The 26,067-nt window shown below is 36.7% G+C and overlaps 1 protein-coding gene across 1 annotated transcript in view; it reads right to left on the bottom strand.

The window, feature by feature from the left end:
- Positions 1–1,745: 1,745 nt before the first annotated feature.
- LOC103072638 (PRKC apoptosis WT1 regulator protein) overlaps positions 1,746–26,067 on the bottom strand; it is a 101,813-nt gene continuing 77,491 nt past the window's right edge. Inside the window, 4 exon segments of the mRNA XM_007450157.1 lie at positions 1,746–1,832; positions 4,243–4,347; positions 6,259–6,406; positions 23,912–23,946. Coding sequence (XP_007450219.1) covers positions 1,746–1,832; positions 4,243–4,347; positions 6,259–6,406; positions 23,912–23,946 — 375 coding nt within the window.

Below are 26,067 nucleotides of genomic sequence, written 5' to 3'. Positions count from 1 at the left end.
GTTAATTATTAAATAAACTAAACAGTGAAAAAATGCTAAGAGCTAAAATTATGTTAATTTCAGGGTTTCCAATGGAAGATATAGGAGGAAAGAGGCAAGGGTAGCTGTTTCCAAATCTAAGTTATGATCAGAATCATTAGATGTTGAGCTTTAAAAATTCTATCCAGCGTCTCAACCTAAACCTATCTAGAAGCTATAACCCAGGAATTCTTTTTAAGCAACCCAAATGATTCTGATGATTAGTCAAGGTTGAAACTTCTGAATTGGGGGCATGGGGGAGGGGAGAGGGCACGATCTAGATTATTGCAGAGTTTTAGAATTCAACATTGATATTTATCATTTACTCTGCATTTTTTCCCAATTGTCTCACCTTCCCTATTTTTCCAACAGTGAATAATGAAGTGGCTTAGCACGTAAAAGGAAAAGAGTCAGTAGGGTACCCAAAATGGATTTTTACTATGTTCAAGCCATTTACGTACATTAATTGGATAAAAGGGTACCAGTATACTGTTTGAGATTCAACTTCAGACAGATATTTCTTAATGTATTTTAAAGGAGAAGGTTTCCTTACTCAACATGAGAATGTAATAATATAACATAATTCTAAACATTACTGTTACTTAATAAAAGAGAATATTTGTATAATTCTTCAAAATAATTGTTTTTAAAAATCCAATGTTAGGAAGAAAATCCCTTAAATTTGAGGTAGGGGAATAATTCCCTCATATGGGAACAACTGTGTCACAGTGTTATCCTCCAAGTTAGAAATTAAGCAAAGTATTTCAGTACTATTTCTGTTTAAGTACTGTTTTGTTACAGTAAGTACAAATGTTTTAAATGTGGATAAATATTTTGGTTTTGATTTTAATGCATACGATAATTTAAAATATGGATTTTTTTTCCTTCTACACTGAAATTGTATACACTCTCAGGCTTGATGAATAAACAACTTTTAAAATACCCCATGTTCACTTATAAACCTTGGAATAATAATAATAAAAAAAGTAGTACCTACATAAGAAATTTTACATTAAAATTACAATTGTATGTTTTTCTGAAGTCAAAGTGATTTTAAATTTATTTCAATATTTGAATACAAAATAGTACATTTTAATTTACTATAGCATAATTCAAGTATTCTCTTAAATTTTATATTTAGCCAACTAGTATATGATATTAACTGACTTTTTATAATAGCTTTCCTTTTTAAAGACGACTGTTATACAAAAGAGTGTGACTCTATGCTCCTCTAAATTGCTTAGAATAAGTTGAGAGAACACATGACAGTAGATAAAGACCTTTATGAGTAAATCATCAACATATAAAAGGTTGCACACATCAGTAATAAGGCATTTGCAGGTAACTCCCTAAAAAGTATTTGAATTCATGTAAACAAAGACTATGTATACTCTTTTAGGGAGAAAATGCACTACGATAGATGAAATATATTCAGATGGTTGTGACTTTAAACCATATATTATTTGAATACCACACAAAACCGAAAGAGGCATAACCTACCAGTTTAATAACTAAAAGATGTTACTTATTCGTGAACTAAAAGGTTGATACTTTTTGAAACTGATAATGAAAAAGAAATATTTTGAAAATAAACATCCACTGTTTTCTAGAAATAAATATACATACTTAGTTAGTTTAATGTATTACAGCATAGGAATACTGTCCTAGCGCCCAAAACATTCAATCAGTAGTTTTAAAATATTTTTCCACACTGAGCCTTGAATCTTCTACCTTGTTAGCTGCCCAACAACTTTCAAAAGAGTTTTATTCTCCTGCTTTAGTTGTTCATTTTCATCTTCTATGTCATCTAGATCCTTAAGAAAACAAAAAGGAAAATAATACGTAAGTTTTTAAAACACTTAAAAGTATTCTGAAGGTGACAAAAAAAATTTCAAAAATATACATTCAAAGATAATTCATACAAGCAATTAGTTTGCAAACGAGGGCTAGTTCTGAAAACAACTTTGAAGGAATATGCCCCACCTAAAGGCAGCATCCACTACTTATACTCCTCACTGGTATCATGATAGTGCAGGCCAGCTCTTGCCAGATCTTTCAGTTTTTAAAGAGAAGCCAGAAATCAGAATTCTTTATTGTGAATCTTCCAATTTTTAATCACTATAAATAACTTAAGTTTTTAGTTAAAAACAAATCCCTCCTTCCCCAAACTGAGGGCTAAATACATATGCAGTCAATATGAGGTTTGGGGCCTTGGATTGCAACCCTGTGTCAAATTAGGCATCAAAAAGATCCAGGTACAAGTTCTAGATGTAAATTTAGATCACCACCTTGGTGATCTTTGACAAGTATGCATGTTGCAGGGGGTAGAATTTGGGGAGGTGACAGAACTGAGGTATACAGAAAAGGAGGTCTGGGGCTTACAGAGTTGATCTGGTTCAATTTATGTTAGGCTTCTCTATGACATTTTGTTTAAGGGAAAGGTTTCGAGCTTAAAAAAATGCGAAAGCCACTAAACTAGGTGCTTTCAAGTTATCTGATTCTAGCTCTATGTTCCCTATATTAATCTTAGTACCATATAAACACCAGTTGGTAAATACAAAGACAATCCACTATAAGTTTTAGTTTGAAGAAAGACTATTTCAAGGTAGACTATTTACTGATGGTTGGAAAAGAAAACATTTATAGATTTATCCTTGCAATTCAAAATACTAAACTTGGAGAAATCAATTTGAATTCTAAGTGTACTACTGGATAGCAAAATTCTGAAACATTTAGTATACTGTCTTTGAACAATTAGGTAAATGATTTTTAAATGTACAAACACAGAATTTGTATTTACTCACAAACTAAATTAATGATATTAGGAAACTAATTTGTTGAAACTAACAATAATAAAGATACGGGATTCCTAAAATCACTACAACTGAGACCTACCTAAGATTTAGAATTAAATAATAAAATACATTCACATATCATTACTAGATTACAAACTCCGTAAGGGCAGGTGTTTTATTATTCTTTTTAATGAACACACTGCCTAAGACAGTGCAAATACATCATAGACATAAAAATATTTGCAGATTTTATTAAATCATATTCTAGAACCAAAAGAGGAATGCCCGTGTTCCAAACCAAGATGAAAGGCAGTCTATAAGAATGGAAGAGCTTACTTAGAATTAAAACTATTGAATACCTGAGGGTCAAATACTGGCTCAGCAGATAACTATGTGATTACTATATATGACCTTGAGCAAGTTAAACTCTGAGTTTCAAGGTCCTCATCCACACCCTGCAGTTAATGCTGTAGAGCTGTATTAGAATGAGTCTGCACATAATGAAACTTTCTATTTTCTCTTCTTTTAGAATTAGAGTTAAGATTGGATTAGGAATTTGTTCCGTTTTTCCCTGAAGCAAATTTCTTTCTCTCCTCCATCTTTTTTTTTTTCTTGCGTTATGTGGGCCTCTCACTGTTGTGGCCTCTCCCATTTGCGGAGCACAGGCTCCGGACGCGCAGGCTCAGTGGCCATGGCTCACGGGCCCAGCCGCTCCGTGGCACGTGGGATCTTCCCAGACGGGGGCACGAACCCGCGTCCCCTGCATCGGCAGGCGGACTCTCAACCACTGCGCCACCAGGGAAGCCCTCTCCTCCATCTTATGTAAAGCCTTCGAAAAAGGGAAACTATGAAATCTCTCCTCATTACCATTACCTAAGTATGGCCTAGCATTAATACCTGCTTCCTAAGCAGGGAGTAAATTCTAGGGCTGAAAGAGAAAAAAAAAAAAGAGAGACCTTAGGTTTAGGCTAAACCTAAAGCTGGGGATGCATATGTATAACTGAAGGAAAAAAAGTGGTGAAAATACCACAAAGACAAGGACATATGGAGTTTCTTATGGCAAGACAGTAGCAATTTTAGTTCTTCATTGGGGCAACTCTGTACCAGTACCATTTTATGTGTGGCGCTGACCAAGCTGCCTCTTACCTCCAGACTCTAACAAAACAAAGAACAAATCCATTCACTGGTCCATCCCCAAAAGAACAATATTAAGTAAATACAACTGACTGGTAACTGGCCAGAGGAAATCAGTTTATGGAATGAACTGACGGTTCTGGCTACCACAAATTACTATCGCATTAACAAAAGAATGAACGATTTAGTTCATATTATTATTTAATAAAATTAAATAATTTCTTCATATTTATGTATTTTCATCCAGTTGACAGAAAAAAAGGAAACCATTAAACTGAAATATGTGAATACTCACTCGATTTAACAAATCAATTTCTTCTTTGAGTTTTCCAATCATTTCTTCTTTATCTTGCATTAGTCTCACAAGTCTTAAGTTTTCTTGCCTTTCTCTTACCACTTCCTGGTAGATATAATTACAAAGTATTAATTGGGAAGTAACAAGTTGTTTATAATCTTAAATAGCACACATCTGCTAAGTCTGGTGAAGTACCTTAGATACATGAAGATTTCCAATGAATTTCTTAAGTCACTTGGTATGGGAAGGAGGACCCCATCCCAGAAAAGAACCAGAGAATGAGAGGAATACAGGAGTTGTAAAATAACTTCTGATTAAATCTATGTTTACCCAAGTTTTTAACAAATACCAATACTCAATGACTAGCTCTTTAGTTGATCACCACCATTAGTAATAAAATATCTTAACATTTAATGACTAATACCCTGTTGAAGGCAATTCAAAATTTTAATAAAAAATACAAAGTTTAAGAAAAGGAGATGGCTCTATGGAAAAGTCTAAACAGAAAAATAATGATCCTCCATTTTACTTTTGGCTCTGCCAGTTAACTGACAATGGATAAAATGAAGGAACTGAAAACGATTACTGGTTTTTAAACTTTTTTTTCTTTAAACAATGCAACACCTTTTCCAAAGAAATCTTATCAGAAGCCAGGACTTTACGCTGGGTCAGCCACCTTGGGGGCAAAAGTGAAGCAGAACTGAAAAGGTCTCACATAGAATTTGGCTTCTTTCTTACTCACCCTCAGAGGAAAGCAGCCAGCCGGCCTCATTAATCAGCTGCTGCCAACTGCTAGGAACTCAATCCAAACTCTTGTGGAACTTTAAAAGCCCTTCTGAAGACCCCCCTTGAAAACTATTATACTATGTATTCCTTAAGTTTTTAATTTAAACTCACAGAAACTTGGGTTAAAGTTCAAATGTGAACTAAAAATAATCATAATATTATAAAAAAACAATTTTAAAAATTCAATCTCTACTTAAAACAATTTTTATATCACAAGGAAGTTTCAGTTCAGCAAAATAAAACACATTTTCAACAATCAGAAAGTAATTCAGCACCGTTATCAATTTTAGGGATTTAATGTTTACAGAACAAAGTTGAGACCCCATGGTTAATAAATTAATGCCAATATTCATTTGAGATGTTCTCAAAGATACCCCTAAACAGTTTTTTTGTTTTTTTTTTTAAATAAATTTATTTATTTATTTATTTTTGGCTGTGTTGGGTCTTCGTTTCTGTGCGAGGGCTTTCTCTAGTTGTGGCAAGTGGGGGCCACTCTTCATCGCGGTGCGCGGGACTCTCACTGTCGCGGCCTCTCTTGTTGCAGAGCACAGGCTCCAGACGCGCAGGCTCAGTAGTTGTGGCTCACGGGCCCAGTTGCTCCGCGGCATGTGGGATCTTCCCAGACCAGGGCTCGAACCCGTGTCCCCTGCATTGGCAGGCAGATTCTCAACCACTGCGCCACCAGGGAAGCCCCCTAAACAGTTTTATCCTTAAAATTGTTTCAAACACCACAGTGACTCTAGGCTCTAACTCACAACCCAGAAGCAAGTCTACAATCTGTAAATATAATAAACACACAGTAGTACATACTGCTATCAGAGACTTCTAACCATTTCAAAGGCAAAGACTGTTTTCAATATATTAAAGATAACACTTGGCAAAATGAGAGTATCCATTAAATATTAACCAATTCAAGAGCTGGCTCCATTTCTAAAAGTTTTAACATCAACAGAACTGGATAGAAAAGTATTAAGGAAATCAGAAAATGCTTAGCCATTATGCATCTAGAAAATATATAATTAAGAGTGATTCAAAGCTTTTATGTGACTACACATGGAAGTACCAATTAACACTAATGGTATCTTCCATTAGTGCCCCTCATTCTTTTCTCTTTTTTGACACTGTCTCTTCCTTACACATTTCAATTTTTCTCTCTGCTGCTATGAAAGTGAAAAAGGAATCCCAATGGTATATTAATTTCATAAATCTTAAACAATTTGTAATTCATACCTTTTCAAGATCTTCAATTTTCTTTTCCAATGTGCTACTTGAGACCAAATTACCTGAGGCATTTGCATCCCTGTTATACCTGCTGAACCCACTTCTATCTGTTCGGGAAAATCTACTTGAGACATCTTCTTCAGAGGCAGTGGTTGTGCTACGGAAATAAAAAAGATACAAAAAAATTTTTTTTTTTAGATGTTGGGGGTAGGAATTAATTAATTAATTAATTAATTTTTGCTGTGTTGGGTCTTCGTTTCTGTGCGAGGGCTTTCTCTAGTTGTGGCAAGCAGGGGCCACTCTTCATCGTGGTGCGCGGGCCTCTCACTATCGCGGCCCCTCTTGTTGCGGAGCACAGGCTCCAGATGCACAGGCTCAGTAGTTGGGGCTTACGGGCCTAGTTGCTCCGGGGCATGTGGGATCCTCCCAGACCAGGGCTCGAACCCGTGTCCCCTGCATTAGTAGGCAGATTCTCAACCACTGCACCACCAGGGAAGCTCCCCAAATTTTTAAAGATATCTAATATTCAGCAAGAAGAGTGCCAAGAGTATTTTCTATTCACCCTAAACAATTATCATTCCCCTGAGGACACATGGTTATAATTGCCAACTTATTTATAATTATGGAAGTTAATTATTATTCCAACACGATAAAAAAAAATTTTTCTTAATTAATTCTTTTGACCAGTATCTACTGAGTAGCTGCTAAGTACCAGACACTGTTATGAGTACTAAAGATGAAACAGGAAACACAGATGTGCAAACACGGACTCTGACTTTCACAGAGCTTTCAGTGTAACAGGAATATAACCAATGACAATAAAGCAAGACAACTATCACGATAAAGTAAGTGTAAGGTACTCTGAGAACTATGACAGGGGACCTAATGTAGCCTGTCTGTAGTGAAGAACCACTTTCTTTCTCCTTTTATTTTTAAATTCCATTACATCATGGACCAACACTTTTTTTTTTTTTGGCTGTGCTGGGTCTTCACTGCTGCACACAGGCTTTCTCTAGTTGCATCGAGCAGGGGCTACTCTTCATTGTGGTGCACGGGCTTCTCATTGAGGTGGCTTCTCTTGTGGCAGAGCACAGGCTCTAGGCACAGAGGCTTCAGTAACTGCAGCACGCGAGCTCAGTAGTTGTGGCTCGTGGGCTCTAGAGCACAGGCTCAGTAGTTGTGGCACACAGTAGTTCCGCGGCATGTGGGATCTTCCCAGACCAGGGCTCAAACCTGTGTCCCCTGCATTAGCAGGCGGATTCTTAACCACTGTGCCACCAAGGAAGTCCCCATGGACCAATACTTTTGTAAGACCAAACAAAAATGAACTGGAAAAATAAAAGTAAAAAAGGCCATACAAAATACAAGCCTAAATGTTTTATTAGATTCAGACCCATAAAATTATATTTCAAAAACAGGATAAACAAAAAAGAAAAGAATTACATAAAACTGCATAATTTTCATTGGAAGTATGCATATAGGCAATTATAGAAAACAGCTATCACACTAGCAACTTTTGTCATTTCATAATTCTTATTTAACCAAAAGTTATCACTGGAATAGCCATTCTTCATATTAAACACCAATTCACACATTCTGAACTAATAGCATATGTCAATATTTAAAGTTTTTAATATAACAAATAAGCTTGCTTCTTGCTTTTGCATTAGTTATCTATTACTGCATTAAAAAATATGCCAAAACTTAGTGGCTTAAAACAACACAGTTATTATCTGACAATTTCTGTTGGTCAGGAATCTGGAAGCAGATTAGCTGGGTGTTCATGATTCAGGGTCTCTGATGAGGTTTTAGTCAAGATGTTCGTCAGAGCTACAGTCATCTGAAGGCTTGTCTGGACTGGAGAATTTGCCTCACAGAGCTGAAGGTAAAAGGCCTCATCAGTTTCTCACTGGTTGTTGGCCAAAAGCCTCAATTCCTCAGTATGAGAGCCTCTCTACTGGGCTGTTCACGACAAGGCAGCTGGCTTCCAGAGAGAAAGCAACACAACAACCAAGACAGACACTGCAGTCTCTGTTATGACCTAAACTCAGAAGTGACATACTATCACATCAACCCCATGTTGAATGTGGAAGGGGATTACACAAGGTGAAAATACCAGGAGGTAGAGCTTCCTGGGGGCTCTTCTGGAGGCTGGCATCATTCTTGCTAATCTACCGAATCTAGGCTGGACTGATGACAATGCTGATCACAAGGGGTAAGGTATATCTAAACTACCTCTATGATTTGTTTTGGTAGCACTCACAACAGAGAAATTAGTTTCACCGATGTATATTGTCCAAAACAGGGGAAGAGACTTTGAAGCAATTTTAGCAAGCTCAGGATATTCAGTTTTAACTTTTACCCAATATGCAGAAAATGACAATTTTCAAAATTTGTCCTCAATTCTTTATTGGTAGGCAGTTCCAATAATTTATCCATCAAAAGTATAGTTAAATCTAAAATAACTTTTGATGAAAAATAATAGATGCTTGATCTATTAATTTCCTATGCATGGGTTTTCTTTTGATGGAAAATAAAATTCAAAGTCTTATCAAATTTGTAAGGTATATGATTATAACATTTTGCAACAGTGCAATACTAAAATCATCACCTACTTACTGATAAATTGTGGAACCCATCATAAAAATTTGAGGAATCTTTTGTTTTTGTTTTTGTTTTTTTTGGGTACGCGGGCTAAACTCAGAAGTGACATACTATCACATCAACCCCATGTTGAATGTGGAAGGGGATTACACAAGGTGAAAATACCAGGAGGTAGAGCTTCCTGGGGGCTCTTCTGGAGGCTGGCATCATTCTTGCTAATCTACCGAATCTAGGCTGGACTGATGACAATGCTGATCACAAGGGGTAAGGTATATCTAAACTACCTCTATGATTTGTTTTGGTAGCACTCACAACAGAGAAATTAGTTTCACCGATGTATATTGTCCAAAACAGGGGAAGAGACTTTGAAGCAATTTTAGCAAGCTCAGGATATTCAGTTTTAACTTTTACCCAATATGCAGAAAATGACAATTTTCAAAATTTGTCCTCAATTCTTTATTGGTAGGCAGTTCCAATAATTTATCCATCAAAAGTATAGTTAAATCTAAAATAACTTTTGATGAAAAATAATAGATGCTTGATCTATTAATTTCCTATGCATGGGTTTTCTTTTGATGGAAAATAAAATTCAAAGTCTTATCAAATTTGTAAGGTATATGATTATAACATTTTGCAACAGTGCAATACTAAAATCATCACCTACTTACTGATAAATTGTGGAACCCATCATAAAAATTTGAGGAATCTTTTGTTTTTGTTTTTGTTTTTTTTGCGGTACGCGGGCCTCTCACTGTTGTGGCCTCTCCCGTTGCGGAGCACAGGCTCCGGACGCGCAGGCTCAGCGGCCATGGCTCACAGGCCCAGCCGCTCCACGGCATGTGGGATCTTCCCGGACCGGGGCACGAACCCATGTCCCCTGCATCGGCAGGCAGACTCTCAACCACTGCGCCACCAGGGAAGCCCTGAAGAATCTTTTCCCCCAAATTTCTAACTTTCAGTTTTGTCCTTTGACCTTATGTAACACTGAAAACATTTGATATTTCTTTCTTGCACGAAAGGCTAATTAAGATCATTTTTTAAAAAAGAATGATGCTATCAGACAAATAACATTAATTCACATATTTTAAAAGCTGGGGACTAAACTAGTTTCTTTTTTTAAAATACTGAAGTATAGTTGATTTACAAAACCTGATTTTTTATCTTGTAAAAACATGAAGTGTTCATGCCGAAGGTCAAATACTTTGCCTGAAAATTTCCCTTTAAAAACTACTGTATATCCTAGCATATGGTAACAGCTGATTGGCTCAGCTTCCAAACTGTCATTTAGTTTTTTTAAAACCTCAAATTTCATGCATTAATGTTTAAGTAATTCACACTTTTAGTGAACTGTTAATTTAGTTGATATACCAAGTACACTATTTAGTTCAGCCGACATAACAAGACTTTCTCAATGAAACAAGCAGGAAGTTGATTTACATTCTGGCACAAGTTTCAACGTTTTTTCCCTGTCAGTGTCTATATAATAATCAGAACATACTCCTGCACAGTGAAGCAAAACACCAAACCACATTTGTTGACTTGGTAACTCTTCAAAGTTTTATATACTTCAGACAAGCTGTGTTTGTCAGCAAGGAAGCTGAAAAATAAATTCTTCCTTCACATCACTGTCATGTGAGCAAAATCAATGTGTTGATCATATTGTAACAAAAATTCCTTTGCTATCCTGATTTGTCTAAGAGTTGGTCTTCTGTATGACTAAAACTGTCCCTAAATATACCAAGCTATGGGTGCTGCTGGGAAGTATTACATGAACTACCTTCTTTGCTACAGATTCATACAACACCTTCCAGCAAACATCTTTGTCTTGTCATTTGTGTGTAGCTTTTCAATGTTAGCAACCTGAAGTCAGACTGTAAAAGAAACTCACAAAATACTAATGAAATCCTGAATACACATGAAATCCTGAAGATCTGCTTCTGTCAGCTTAACTGTAATAGTTCTTTCAAATAAGGCATTTGTGGTTGTGAATATAATTATGTCATGCATGTAAATGCCACTTAAATTTTGATGGTTTTATTGTTTTAGCAGCCAGTACATCACTGCAAATAACCCACTGTGGTTGTAGCACTTCCCATCAATAATGGCTAAAAATTGAACTCAATATAGGAGGGAGGATACTTCCCAACAAAACCAGTACAAACTCTTTTGGTCTGTACCTCTTTGAAATTACTTCCATCATCACCATTTGGTTTAGTATTACTGTCACACTCAGAAAAGATGTATCTGTTTTTATTAAAAAAATAATCTAGGAAAGCTTCCTTCATCATAAGTAAATTAAGATTGAAAATAAAGAATATAAATTTTAGGGCTTCCCTGGTGGCGCAGTGGTTGAGAGTCCGTCTGTTGATGCAGGGGACATGGGTTCGTGCCCCGGTCCAGGAAGATCCCACGTGCCGCGGAGCGGCTGGGCCCATGAGCCATGGCCGCTGAGCCTGCGCGTCCGGAGCCTGTGCTCCGCAACGGGAGAGGCCACAACAGTGAGAGGCCCGCGTACCGCAAAAAAAAAAAAAATTTTACTTCCTAGATTTAGATAATACTAACAAAAGCAGAAACTGAAAAGAATAAAAAAGATTTTTAGTTTTGTTTTATTTTGATTTAAGTATTATTTACTTTTTAATTATTTTACTTATGAAACAAGAATATGCCTGATTAACTTTAACACGTTTTTTTTTTTTTTTTTTTTTTTTTTTTTTGTGGTACGTGGGCCTCTCACTGTTGTGGCCTCTCCCGTTGCGGAGCACAGGCTCCGGACGCGCAGGCTCAGCGGCCACGGCTCATGCGCCCAGCCGCTCTGCGGCATGTGGGATCTTCCCGGACCGGGGCACGAACCCACGTCCCCTGCATCGGCAGGCGGACTCTCAACCACTGCGCCACCAGGGAAGCCCTAACACATGACTTTTAAGGTCAATAAATCCTTCTTCAATTCTTACACATTTTGGGTTACAAATGACTAACATAAAAATAACACAGGTAGAGCAGAATACACATTCTTCTCTAGCTTGCATGGTATACTAACCAAGATAAACCATATTCTGAGCCATAAAACACACTTTCACAAATTTAAAAGAACAGAAACCATATAATGTCTGCTCTTAGACCACAACAGAATTAGACTAGAACCAGTAACAAAAAGATAACTGGAAAGCCCCAAAATAACATGCAGCTTTAACAGTGCACTTCTAAATAACACATAGGTCAAAGAAGAAATCTCAAGAGAAATTTTAAAATATTTTGAACAAAACGAAAACGAACCCACAACTTATAACTTGTGGAATGCAATAAAAGCAGTGCTTAGAGGGAAATTTATAGCAATGAACACATATATTAGAAAAGAAGATAGATCTAAAATGAATAGTCTAAGTTTCTACCTTAGGAAACTAGAAAAGAAAGAGCAAATTAAATCCAAAGTAAGCAGAATAAAAGAATAACAAGAACCAGAGCAGAAATGAATGAAATTGAAAACAGGAAACCAACACAGAATAATCAATGAAACCAAAAGCTATTTCTTTGAAAATATCAATATAAGCAATAGGCCTCTAGCCAAGATAACTAAGAAAAAGAGAGGACACATATGACTAACGTCAGAAATGAAAGAGGGACTATCACTAAAGATACCATGGACATTAAAATGATAATAAAGGAATACTGTGAACAACTCTGACCACAAATTTGATCACCCAGATGAAATAGATCAATTCCTTGAAAGATACAATCTGCCAAGAAACAAACAATCTGAATAGGCCTATATGTATTAAAGAAATGGAATCAGTAATTAATAACCTTGCAAGACAGAAAGAAAGCACCAGGCTCAGATGGATTCCCTAATGAATCCCACCAAACATGTACACATTCTCTAAAATCTCTTCCAGAAGATAAAAGCAGAGGGAATATTTCCTAACTCATTTTATGAGGCCAGCATTACCCTAATACCAAAACCAAAGATATCGCAAGAAAAGAAAATTAAACACTAAGACGTCTCATGAACATTGATGCAAAAATCCTCAACAAAATATTTGCAAATCAAATTCGAGAATGTATAAAAAGAATTATACACCAGAATCAAGTGGGATTTATTCAAGGGTGGTTCAACAGTTAAAAAAAAAATCAATTAATGTAATCTATCACAGTAACAGGCTAAAGAAAATCACATGATCACACATAAATTCAAAAAAAGCATTTGATAAAATCGAACATCTATTCATGATAAAAACTGGACAAACTAAGCACAGATGGGAACTTCCTTGACTTGATGAAGAGTAACTACAAAAAAAACTTACATCATAGGAAATGGTAAGACACTCAAAAGCTTTCCTGCTAAGATCAGGAGCAAGGCAAGAATGTCCCCCCCACCCCCCACTATTCCTTTTCAGCATCTTACTGCAAGTCCTAGTTAATGCAATAAGACAAGAAAAGGAAATAAAAGTAATACAGGCTGGGAAGGAAGAAATAAAACTGTCTTTGTTCACAAATGATAAGATCATCTATGGAGAAAATGTGAAAGAATCCACACCAAAAAATTCCTGGAACTAATAAGCAATTAAAGCAAGGTTGCAAGATACAAGGTTAATGTACAAAAGTCAATCCCCTTCCTACACGCTAGCACTGAACAAGTGGAATTTGAAATTAAAAACACAATACATTTACATTAGCTCTCTCCAAAATGAGATACTCAGGTATAAATCTAACTAAATACGTACAACATCTACGTAAGGAAAATAACAAAACTCAAATGAAAGATACCAAAGAAGAACTAAATAGAGAAATAATCCCTGTTAATGGATAGGAAGAGTCAATATTGGCAAGATGTCACTTCTTCCCAACTTTGATTTCCCACTGATCTACTGGCTCAATGCAAGCCGAATCAAAATCTTAGCAAGTTATTTGGTGGCTACTGACAAACTAATTCTAAAGTTTATATGGAGAGGCAAGATCCAGAATAGCCAACACAATATTAATGAACAATGTTGGAGGGCTAACGCTACCCAACTTCAAGGCTTACTATAAAGCTACAGTAATCAAGCAGTGCAATACTCGTGAAAGAAGAGACAAATAGAGCAATGGAACAGCAATGGAAGCAGAAAGAGACTCACATAAATAACCCACAAGTGATCTTTGACAAAGGAGCAAAGGCAATACAATGGAACAAAACAGTCTTCTCAACAAATGATGCTGGAACAACTGGACATCCGCATGCAAAAAATGAAAAATAAGACAAAGACCGTATACCCTTCACAGAAGTTACTTCAAAATGGATCACGGACCTAAATGAAAAATGCAAAACTACAAAATTTCCTAAAAGATAACTAACATAGGAGAAAATATAGAAGTCCCTGGATATGCTGATGACTTCTTAGATAAAACACCAAAGGCACAATCCATGAAAGAAACTGATAGCTGGACTTCATTAAAATTAAAAATTTCTGCTCTGTGAAAGACAATGTTAAGAGAACAAGAAGACAAGCCAGCCTGGGAGAAAATATTTACAAAAGACACATCTGATAAAGAACTGTTATCCAAAATATACAAAGAATTCTACAACTCAACAATAACAAACCACCCGATTGAAAAATAGGCCAAAGAACTTAACAGACACCTCAGCAAAGAAGATATAGAGATGGCAAAGAAGCATATGAGAAGATGCTCCATATCATATATCATCAGGGAAATACAAACTGAAATGAGATACCACTGTACACATATTAAAATGGCTAAAATCAGGATCAATGCTGGTGAAGATGTGGAGTAACATGAACCCTTATTCACTGCTGGTGGGAATGTAAAATGGTACAGCCGCTTCAGCGACAGTTTCGTGGTTTCTTATAAAACTAAATATACTCTTACCACCAATCATGCTCCTTGGTATTGACCTAAAGGAGCTGAAAACATATGTCTACCCAAAAACCTGCACGTGGGTGTTTACAGCAGCTTTATTCATAATTGCCAAAACTTGGGAGCAACCACGATGTCCTTTCAAGGTGAATAGACAAATAAACTACAGAAAATGGAATATTATTCAGCACTAAAAAGAAATAAGCTATCAAGCCATGAAATGATATGAAGGAAACTTAAATGCATATTACTAAGTGAAAGAAGCCAATCTGAGAAGGCTATATACTGTATGGTTTCAGTTATATGACATTGTGGAAAAGGCAAAACTATGGAGAGAATAAAAAGATGAGAGACTAAAATGCTACCACAGTGATGGATACATGTCATTATACATTTGTCCAAACTCACAAAATGTACAACACCAAGAGTGAACCATAATGTAAACTATGGACTCTGGGGGGTTATGATGTGTCAGTGTAAGTTCATCAATTGTAACAAATGTGCCTCCCTATTGAGGAATGTTGATAATGGGGAGGCTATCCATGTGTGGGGACAGGTTTATATGGGAAATCTCCGTACCTTTCCCTCAATTTTGCTCTAAAAACTTAAATTAAAAAAAAAATCACATACGTACCACAGCACCTGAACTAGTTGATATCCTGTTCTGAAAGGATTCTGCTTATCATGCACTTAGGTGTGATGATGACAATGTTAAAATGCAGTTCAGGCTTCTAAACATTTACTCTCAAGTTTTATTCTTACCTTGTCATGGATTACTTACAAACAGTTCAAGGACCACACTTTGAGCAGCATTATGCTAAAGAATGTTTAAACTCAGACTTAAAAGAGGAATAAGAATGTGTAAATATCTAGAAACAAAGAGTACGTGGCCCTCTGAGAAAAAGAAAAATCCAATATGGCTAAAGCATGAAAGGTAAATATAGGGGTGATAAGATATGACACTGGAAAAGAAAGCAGGAGACCTGAAAGCAAGATATGGCACTGGAAAAGCAAGCAGGAGACCTGAAAGCTCTTTTATGAAGAATTTCAACTAATGGTCTCCAAATTTATTCATTACATACACATTGGTATCTATATTTATCTACTATCTTTATAATCGATTTACAGTATCATTATGTTTGGTTATATATTACATATTCATATATACTTTATTATACAAACATATATAGAAATCAAATAATATGATTTATAATATGATATTGTTAAAATATTATCTGTATCACAAAAAATATAACATAAAGGGGTGAAAAGAATTTTAAATGTACATCTTTTTTTTTTTTTGGCCGCGTTGGGTCTTTGTTGCTGTGCGCAGGCTTTCTCTAGCTGCGGCGAACGGGAGCTACTCCGTTGCGGTGCGCGGGCTTCTCATTGCAGTGGCTTCTCTTGTTGTGGAGCACGGGCTCTAGGCGGGCAGGATTCAGTAGTTGTGGTGCACAGCCTCAGTAGTTGTTGTGCACAGGCTCAGCAGTTGTGGCTCGTGGGCTCTAAAGCGCAGGCTCAGTAGCTGTGGCACATGGGCTTAGTTGCTCCATGGCATGTGGGATCTTCCCGGACCAGGGATGAAACCTGCGTTCCCTGCATTGGCAGGCGGATTCTTAACCACTGTACCACCAGGGAAGTCCCTAAATATACATTTTAATTATTTATGGTACAAATTTTTTTGTTTTCACAAAAATTGACTATAGTTGTTTTTTTTTTTTTTTTTCGGTACACGGGCCTCTCACTGTTGGGGCCTCTTCCGTTGCGGAGCACAAGCTCCGGCTGTGCAGGCTCAGCGGCCATGGCTCATGGGCCCAGCCGCTCCGCGGCATGTGGGATCTTCCAGGACCGGGGCACGAATCCGTGTCCCCTGCATCGGCAGGCGGACTCTCAACCACTGCGCCACCAGGGAAGCCCGACTATAGTATTTTTAATGAAAGTATAATTTGAATTTGCTTTACTTCTGAGGAACTTATTTTAACTCTTTGTGATAGAGATTTGAAGGTGTAGTTCTAAAATGAGCATGCATATTTGATTTTTAATGTCTGTAACAGCAGAAAGAGATGTCTCACAGTAAGAATTTAAAGTTTTTTTAATTTTCACTTAAACTCCAAAGCAAGCATCAAATTTTTTTTCTAATTTATAAGAACAGATCTGATTTTATGTATCTTGCCAACTGAACAACCACATGATCACCTTTGCGTTTATATACTTGTTTTTATATTCTCCTTAAATTCCCCCCCGACCTATCCATTTTGTATTAGTTAAACAACATAATAATTCATAAATCCATCTAACCATTCAAATTACACTATTATGCAACATTTAGAAAGTGAACAAAGCACACTTTCCTCAGGATACCTCAAATACTAAATAATTATCTGATACATAGAACAAGGGAATAAATAACAAGTACATAGTGCTAGCTATTAAGTATACAGTGGGCCCTATGAATCTGTGGGTTCCACATCCACAGACTGAACCAACCCACATCGAAAATATTCAGGGGGGAAAAATGCCAGAAGTTTCCAAAAAGCCAAACATATTTATATAGCACTCACACTGTATTAGGTACTATAAACATTCTAGAGATAATTTAAGTATACAAGAGGATGTGCATAGATTATATACAAATACACCATTTTATATAAGAGACTTGAGCATCCACAGATTTTGGTATCCTCAGGGTCCTGGACCCAATCCCCCCTCCGTGAATATCAAGGGATGACTGTAAATGTCTTACTGTCTTTTAGATTAAAAGGTAAATACAAACAGAAGATCTAATATTTCCCTCCTGCATCCTAACATTATCTTGTGCATCACCCTGCCTTGGAGACCAGTTTAGACTCATTTAAAGGTAACAGGAAGTCATTAAAGCAGGGAAAGTGACAGAATCATTTTAATAAAATGCACTGGAAATGAGCAAAACTGAAGGCAGCGAGACCAGTTTGAAGGGTATTGTAATCATCTATGTAAGAGATGATGGTGTCCCTGGACTTCCCTGGTGGTGCACTGGTTAAGAATCTGCCTGCCAATGCAGGGAACAAGGGTTCGATCCTTGGTCTGGGAAGATCCCACATGCCGCGGAGCAACTAAGCCCGTGCACCACAACTACTGAAGCCCACAGACCTAGAGCCTGTGCTCTGCAACAATAGAAGCCACCACAATGAGAAGCCCGGGCACCACAACGAAGAGTAGCCCCTGCTCGCCACAAATAGACAAAGTCCACACGCAGCAACAAAAACCTAACACAGCCAAAATTTTATTTATTTATTTATTTATTTATTTTAAAAAAGAGATGATGTGCCCTAGATTGGTGGGTTGGCACTGGAGCTACAATGACTGAATTTAAGTGAGGTTGTGAAGAAAGGGGAGGGGAGGGGACGGAAGGGAAGGAAAGAAAAAGGAAAGGAAAAGAAAGGAAAGGAAGGGAAGGGAAAGGAAAGGAAAGGAAAGGAAAGGAAAGGAAAGGGAAGGAGGGAGGAAGGAGGGAGGAAGGAAGGAAGAAAGAAAGAGTCAAAAGCAATGTCCAGATTTCTGACTTGAGAAAGAATGGATTTTGATACCAACTACTGAAATCTACTAAGTTTCACAAGTTTACTTTTGAACATGCTGAGTTTAAGATGCTTCTAAGATTTCTAAAAGTAGATATTTGAAAGTTGTTGGTTATACAGATATAGAGCTAATGATTTAGAATCATCAACGTAGGTATATACAGTAACCAAAGTCACCAGAGTGAAAGAAATTTCTAGAACAAATACACAGAACAAAAAGAGAATAAAGTCTAAGACAAACAGCTGAGTAACACCAACAGGAAGTACAGGAAAGGAAGCTGAGTAAGTACAGGAAAGGAAGAACTACAAATAAAAACTGGGAAATACTGGCAAAGTGGTAGGAAGAAAATCAAGAGGGTAAGGTATCACCAAAGCCATTATCTATCATGTTATAAAAGAGCATTAGAATCATTTTAAAGGACCTCTTTTCACTTAAAAAGAAGTCCACTTATCTGCATCAACCACAGATTATTCAAGTAGAAACCACAATGCTGACAACTACAAACGGAAACCTAAAAATGTGGATATCCCTTAATATGTCTGTTTGCTTGATGTACAAGCTTAAAACAGCATTTCAAAAAGTTTAACCTATTAACAATTTTAAAAATCCTTCCTATTAGGCCTGTCAATACACAAGTGATAATATCATACAAACTCAAAACAAGGAATAATTATTACTGAAAAACATAATCAGTGATTTATCCCCATTAGGTATTAGGTCTGTAAAGAACACTGTCATAATTGTGAATAACTGTGTTAACTTGATCTTATTACCAAATTTAGCTCTGTTTATTTTAAAAACAGGGGCTTCCCTGGTGGCGCAGTGGTTGAGAGTCCGCCTGCCGATGCAGCGGACACGGGTTCGTGCCCCGGTCCGGGAAGATCCCACATGCCGCGGGGCGGCTGGGCCCGTGAGCCATGGCCGCTGAGCCTGCACGTCTGGAGCCTGTGCTCCGCAACGGGAGAGGCCACAACAGTGAGAGGCCCGCGTACCGCAAATAAATAAATAAATAAATAAATAAATAAAAACAGAAATGTTTTTAACCTATTTTTGAGGGCTGGATATGTACAGCGCAAAATACCCAGAATAAAAGATTGTTTTATTAACTCCAAAAAGATTGTAACGTTCTATTCAGGAATGTTAACACAAATCTCTAACCAATACAATTCCAAAAAGAATCCCCCTCTGCCCTTAGCTACAAAGTATTAACCATAATGTGCAGAAGAGGAAAAAGAATAAACAGTATCATCAAAGATAAATACTACCATTTACCGAAATTTTCCGCCTCTGGGAATTTTCATATTTTCTGTGGAAAGACTAGAAGGTGTTGTGTTGGGGCATAAAACTATCACGAGAACAAGATTGGCAGCATTATGAGATTACAGCTAAAGGAATTTTCCACTAAAATAGATATTTTAAACCTTAGCAATTAGAAGAAATACAAGACCCATGAGTAAAATCCTAGTTTTAGAATGGATACCAAATATTTAGAAGTATTACGTAAGTCGGGGAATTACTAAATAACCAAGAAGTACATGACTGGTCTCCATATTTTTAATGTTTCACTACCTTATTCAATTCCACCACCACTGTCCCAAACAGTCCCTCACTCCGGGTAGGTCTTCTCTCCCTTTAAACACACACACACACACACACACACACACACACACACACACACACACACAGCAACAACTAAAGATCAAAATCATCTCTCAGACTCTTTATTAAAATTGTGATACATATTCACTGTGGGAAACAGATAGCATGAATCAACATCTCCAGTAACTCCACCAACCCAGAGATAATGGCTGTTATATTCTACAATATATTAGTAGTTCATAACCTTTTTGTATTGCAGATCTCTTTGAAAATCTGATGAAAAATATAGCTCTTCTCCCAGATAACCATGATATTCTTTGACATAGAATTTTAGCAGCTCATCAATAGAGTTCAAGTTAAGAACGCTTATACATATTATGATAGATGTTGTTTTATACCATACTCTTCGTAATATGCTTTCCCTCTCTCCATTTAACATAAATAGGTAATAATTTTCCTATAATTATTAATTCCTATAATTAATGGTTTTCTAAAGGATCAGTTTAATGCCTGTATTATAACTTTATATTAATATGTTATAGCTTATAACCTATCTCCTTGTTAGAAATTTAAGTTTCTCCAGTTAGGGGCTATCATACTTGTTCATTTCTGGTATGTTAAGTACAATGAATTATCCTAAAGAGATCACTATAAACTTAACCAAGTATACATTCCACTAAGAAAATTACACATTGGGGGAAAAAAAAACCCAAAAATACATAACCACTGATCCATCCTTCTTAAACCTTGAGTTTCAGAAATTTCAAGACCCCCCCCCTCCAAATAATTATCCAAAGTTATTTAAACATGTTTTAAAAAGGAGTTCAGTGAATATGTTAAGAGACGTTCTAGGTAAACAGAGTTGATTCAATAAAATAGAGCTCAACTACAGTGACTGCTTAACAAACTCAATGCTTAAAAAGTACATCCTTGATATTTGTAAGAAAAAAATTAATATTTAATCCATAATTTACAAGAGCACACAAACTAGTCTTGTGGGTGGCTTATACCCTCTAATGACTTTTTAAGTTTGTCTAGTCATATATATATCATAAGTTATTTGGTTCACTGAAAATATTTTCTAACATATAAAGCCAAATTTCTATCCTTTAGCCCATTCCTCCTTTTCTCACCCCCAATTCTCAGCAGACACCCTTCTCCAAAAAACATACATTCTCCAGTCTTTGCTACAACTTGCTGACAGATTAATGAAAGTAATGAACTGTTGATATACAATGTAACAAATTCCTCTAGATAAGGAATTGATAATTTTAGATCTAGATTTTGTGTTTGTTTTTATTTGGTGTGTGTTCAACTACGAGTTGCTATGAGTCCATGAATAATGACTAGAAACTTTAAAAAAAATTTTTTGTTGTTTGTTTTATAACAGTATTAAACATGGCTAAACCTTTGAGAGCTGAAAAGTAACAAACCATGTGCTTTAGGCTATGAAAATAAAGAAGTAACAAGTATATGAACAGGTCACAAGTAAAATAATGGTCTAAAAAATGGGTGGGATGGGGAGGGGAGGGAGATCCAAGAGGGAGGGGATATATGTATACATATAGCTAACTAACTTCACTGTACAGCAGAAACTTATACAACATTGTAAAGCAATTATACTCCAATAAAAAAAAGCTTAAAAATAAAAACATACATCATGTGGAATCAATTTTCTACCTAATTTAACACAATATGTAAATAAAGCTTTTGATGAGGATTTGTAAGTTATTCCCCTAATGATTCTAACTAAAGAATGCAAATCTGAAAAGTGCCAATTATAATTTAAGGTTTATAATTTAATAAGGATTAAATACGTATGAATGATACAGCAAACTTGATAAGTTACTGAAGTTTATTTTTATTCCCCAAACCAAAAACTGATCATAAAAACTCTTTTGGTTTGAAAATGTGGCCTGAAAATAGGTCAAATCAAAGCTGCTTGACTGGCAGTGCTTGCTAGCAAAAGAAAAAAGAGTCTTTCCAGTTTAAACTATTCATGTTAAGTAAAAATTACCAAGTACAAGTTTCATTATATCTACATCAAAATTACTCAGAAATGAAAATAAAAGCAGCAGCAGTGGCAAACATATCAGATCTACTTAGTCAATTGTTGATTACCTTGGCCTTCTTATCTCTTTTAAAAGGTAAACACTGGGACTTCCCTGGTGCCACAGTGCTTAAGAATCCGCCTGCCAATGCAGGGGACATGGGTTTGAGCCTGGGTCTAGGAAGCTCCCACATGCCATGGAGCAGCTAAGCCCTTGCGCCACAGCTAGTGAAGCCCGCGCACCTAGAGCCCACGCTCTGCAACAAGAGAAGCCACCGCAATGAGAAGCCCACACACTGCAACGAAGACCCAACTCGGCCAAAAATAAATAAATTTATTTATTTTTTAAAAAGTTAAACATTGAATTTTATCTATATAATAACTTAGTATTAAAATTAGAGCTCTTCTTAATCAATGTTTTATTTTAGATGAATTATAATAACCACAACTTTTAACCAAATATTTTAAACTTTAAGATAAAAGTAGGGGAAGACAGAGGTTTTATATGTATAAATCTAGGTAGATTGTCTTGTGCAAGCATGTGGGTTCTGGAGTCAGGTTGCCCGAGTTAAAATCCAGACTCTTCTGTTCACTAGCTTCGTAAGCACAGTGAAATGATTCTACCTCTTTATCCCACTTCACTCACCTACAAAATAAAAGTAAATATTATACCTACAGTACCTACCTTACAAGATAACTTTGAGAACTGAATGAGATCTCTATGTAAAGCTTCTTGGGCATTATAAGCACTTGATAAGATTTACCATTATTCCATTAATTATTAGCACAAGCATGACCACACCTTCTGCAACCTTCATGGCTTCAACAGGGAAAGAAGCTAATATCTCAGTCATCTCCGTTAAACAACTTATACTTAATTGTGATTTTCCTCCTATACATGTGCACACACACTCAAACACATTTTCTGATAAAAGCATTACTCCTTGTGTATAGCTGGTGCTATGGACTTGCTAGGGTCTGAATGTTTGTGTCCCCCCCAAAATTCTGTTGAAATCCTAACGTCCAATGTAAGGGTAATAGGAGGTGAGGCTTTGGGAGGTGCGTAGGTCACAAAGGTGGAGTCCTCATGAATGGAGTTAGTGCTCTTATAAAAGAAATCCCACAGAGCTCTCTAGCCCCTTCCACAATGTGAGGACACAGTGAGAAGCTGTTAGCCTGCAACTGGCAAGAGGACTTTCACCAAACAGAACCTGACCCTGCTGGCACTCTGATCTCTGACTTCCATGCTCCAGAACTGTGAGAAATAAATTTCTGTTGTCTGTGGTATTTTGTTATAGTGGCCTGAATGAACTAAGATCAGAATGAATTGGATACTCCCAAAATTCATATGCTGAAAGCACTAACCCTGATGTGATGGTATATTTGGAAGCAGGGCATTTGGGAGGTAATTAGGTTTAGATGAGGTCATGAGGGTGGGGCCCTCATGATGGGATTAGTGTCTTTATCAAAAGAGACACCAGGGAAGCCACCCCTTCTCTCTCCACCATTTGAGGACACAGTAAGAAGGCAGCTCTCTGCAAGTCAGGAAGAGAAGCCTCATCAGAACCAGACCACGCTGACACTGTGATCTTGGACTTTACAGCCTCCATAACTGTAAGAAAATAAATTTCTGCTCTAGCCATCCTGTCTATGGTATTTTGTTATGGTATCCCAAGCTGACTAATACAGATGGTATATCTGTATTTTCAGTGTTTAAATACACAAGGGAAAATGACTCCGTTTTTCTTTTGCTAAGTTCATCAAACCCTTACAAATTCATGGTGTGTGCAGTATTCAAAGACTGCAGAGTATGTCCGAATAAGTCATGGTCAGAAAGACACTACACTCCTGCCTACGATGTAATTTCTTTTTAAGAGCACAATATTAAGGTTTCTTATTTTTCAAACAGCTGCTTGAAACAGTTCTAGTTAGTTAAGACATGGTCAGGAAGACATTACACTTATGTCTACAATATGTTGTTAGTCATAACTTAAGGATTCTTACCTTTTGTATCTGCCTGAAACTGTTCTAGATGGCTCCTGTAAAGTAAAAAAAGAAATGACATATCAGTTTGGGTATGTGTATAAGCACACAATTCTGTATTCCATAAAACTACTGATAGAGAATATTGGAACAATTACCATTGGGTTTTTTTTTAAATAATTCTTTTATAGATTTATTTATTTTTACTTATTTATCTTTGGCTGCATTGGGTCTTCGTTGCTGCTCGCGGGCTTTCTCTAGTTGCAGCAAGCGGGGGCTACTCTTTGCTGTGGTGTGCGTGCTTCTCATTGCAGTGGCTTCTCTTGTTGTGGAGCACGGGCTCTAGGCACACGGGCTTAAATAGTTGTGGTATGCAGGCTCAGTAGCTGTGGCTTGCAGGCTCTATAGTGCAGGCTCAATAGCTGTGGCGCACAGGCTTAGGTGCTCCGCGGCATGTGGGATCTTCCCGGACCAGGGCTCGAACCCATGTCCCCCTCATTAGCAGGCGGATTCTTAACCACTACGCCATCAGGGAAGTCCCTTTAAAACTATTTTTGAAACCATAGTAACCAGATTTAAATGTTTAATCACTGGTTATTTAGATAAAGCAGAAAGAAATACTAAGGTTATGTGTATGCACTCAAAGTACATTTTATTGAATGTAGATAATAATGATTCCATATGGAACTCTTCCCCTTAAGTTTCACAAACAGTATTCCAACTAACATTTTATCAAGGTTTTCTTTCATAAAATCCCTACTCTTATTCTATATGAACTAAAACTTAAGGCACAGAACTTGAATGGTATCTGTCTAAATATGCATTAGAAAAAATGCTAATAATGCCTTAAGCTCCAAAACATAACACCTCTCTCACTTTGGTTATAACTGAAATATTTCAAAACATGACATCAGCTTGATTATCCAGACTATCTCTTGCTGCAATGAAATAGGCAAAATTACTAAATAAGAATAGCCCTTGTTGCATTTACTGATTTGTGGGTAACTGATATATTGATTGTAATGGTAGAAACAACCTGGCAATAAATAATATTTCTGAGGCTTAAAGTAGGCATTTTCCCCTAACATGATAAAACTTAAGACTAATACACATTTAGAGTAGAATTTTAATAAATACAGAAAGGTGAGATGGAGGATTATTTCAGCAACACTACACTATCGTGGCATTATACTAATGTTATACTTTGACCCAACTATAAATGACTTAAAGTCAGTTATCAGGTAAGTTTCCATTTAAGTATACTAATAAGTTGTATAATACCTGTTTTCTACGTTTCTCACAGCTTTTTTTTTTTTAAACAACTAGTGACTTAAAACATATCTCAACTTTTAAGGTATTTTCTCTACAGCTAGTTTGGTGCAATTGATCAAATTACAACTCGGACATACTTGATCAAATTACTCCATGCTCATGTCCAAGATGTATAAACAATTAAATTTAAGCCTATTTCTGTATAACTAATATTCAAGAGCTAAGATTCTAAAGCAGACCAACAACTCTTAACCTTATTGTTTATTGGTTAGATTTGAATATGCTTTTTATTAGACAACACTTAAGCTTACTGTTTATTGGTCAGATTTGAATGCAGTTTTATTAGATTATACATTTTGTAACTAAATGTTATTTCACAGTGACTCTAGTAATCAAATTCTATTGCTTACGGACTTCCCTGGTGGTGCAGTGGTTGGGAATCTGCCTGCCAATGCAGGGGACACAGGTTCAAGCCCTGGTCCAGGGAGATCCCACATGCCGCAAAGCAACTAAGCCCGTGCATCACACTACTGAGCCTGCACTCTACAGCCTGCGAGCCACAACTACTGAGCCTGTGTACCACAACTACTGAAGCCCGCACACCTAGAGCCCGTGCTCCACAACAAGAGAAGCCACCGCAATGAGAAGGCTGCACACCACAACTAAGAGTAGTCCCCGCTCACCACAACTAGAGAAAGCCTACGTGCAGCAAGAGAGACTCAATGCAGTCCAAAATAAATAAATAAAAAATAAATTTATATAGATATAAAAAATTCCATTGCTTAACAATGGAATGTTCCCCAAATTGGATAGACTATATTAATATTAGCTGAGATTGGAAGGGGTGGTAGCCTGCTTCTCATGTGTATTCAAGACTCACATTTACAGATGGAATTTAACTATGC

This window comes from Lipotes vexillifer, unplaced genomic scaffold (genome assembly GCF_000442215.2).
Source record: "Lipotes vexillifer unplaced genomic scaffold, Lipotes_vexillifer_v1.1 scaffold694, whole genome shotgun sequence".
NCBI lineage: Eukaryota > Metazoa > Chordata > Mammalia > Artiodactyla > Lipotidae > Lipotes > Lipotes vexillifer.
Note: the sequence above shows the minus strand (reverse complement) of the source record. Positions and strands in the feature narration are given on the sequence as shown.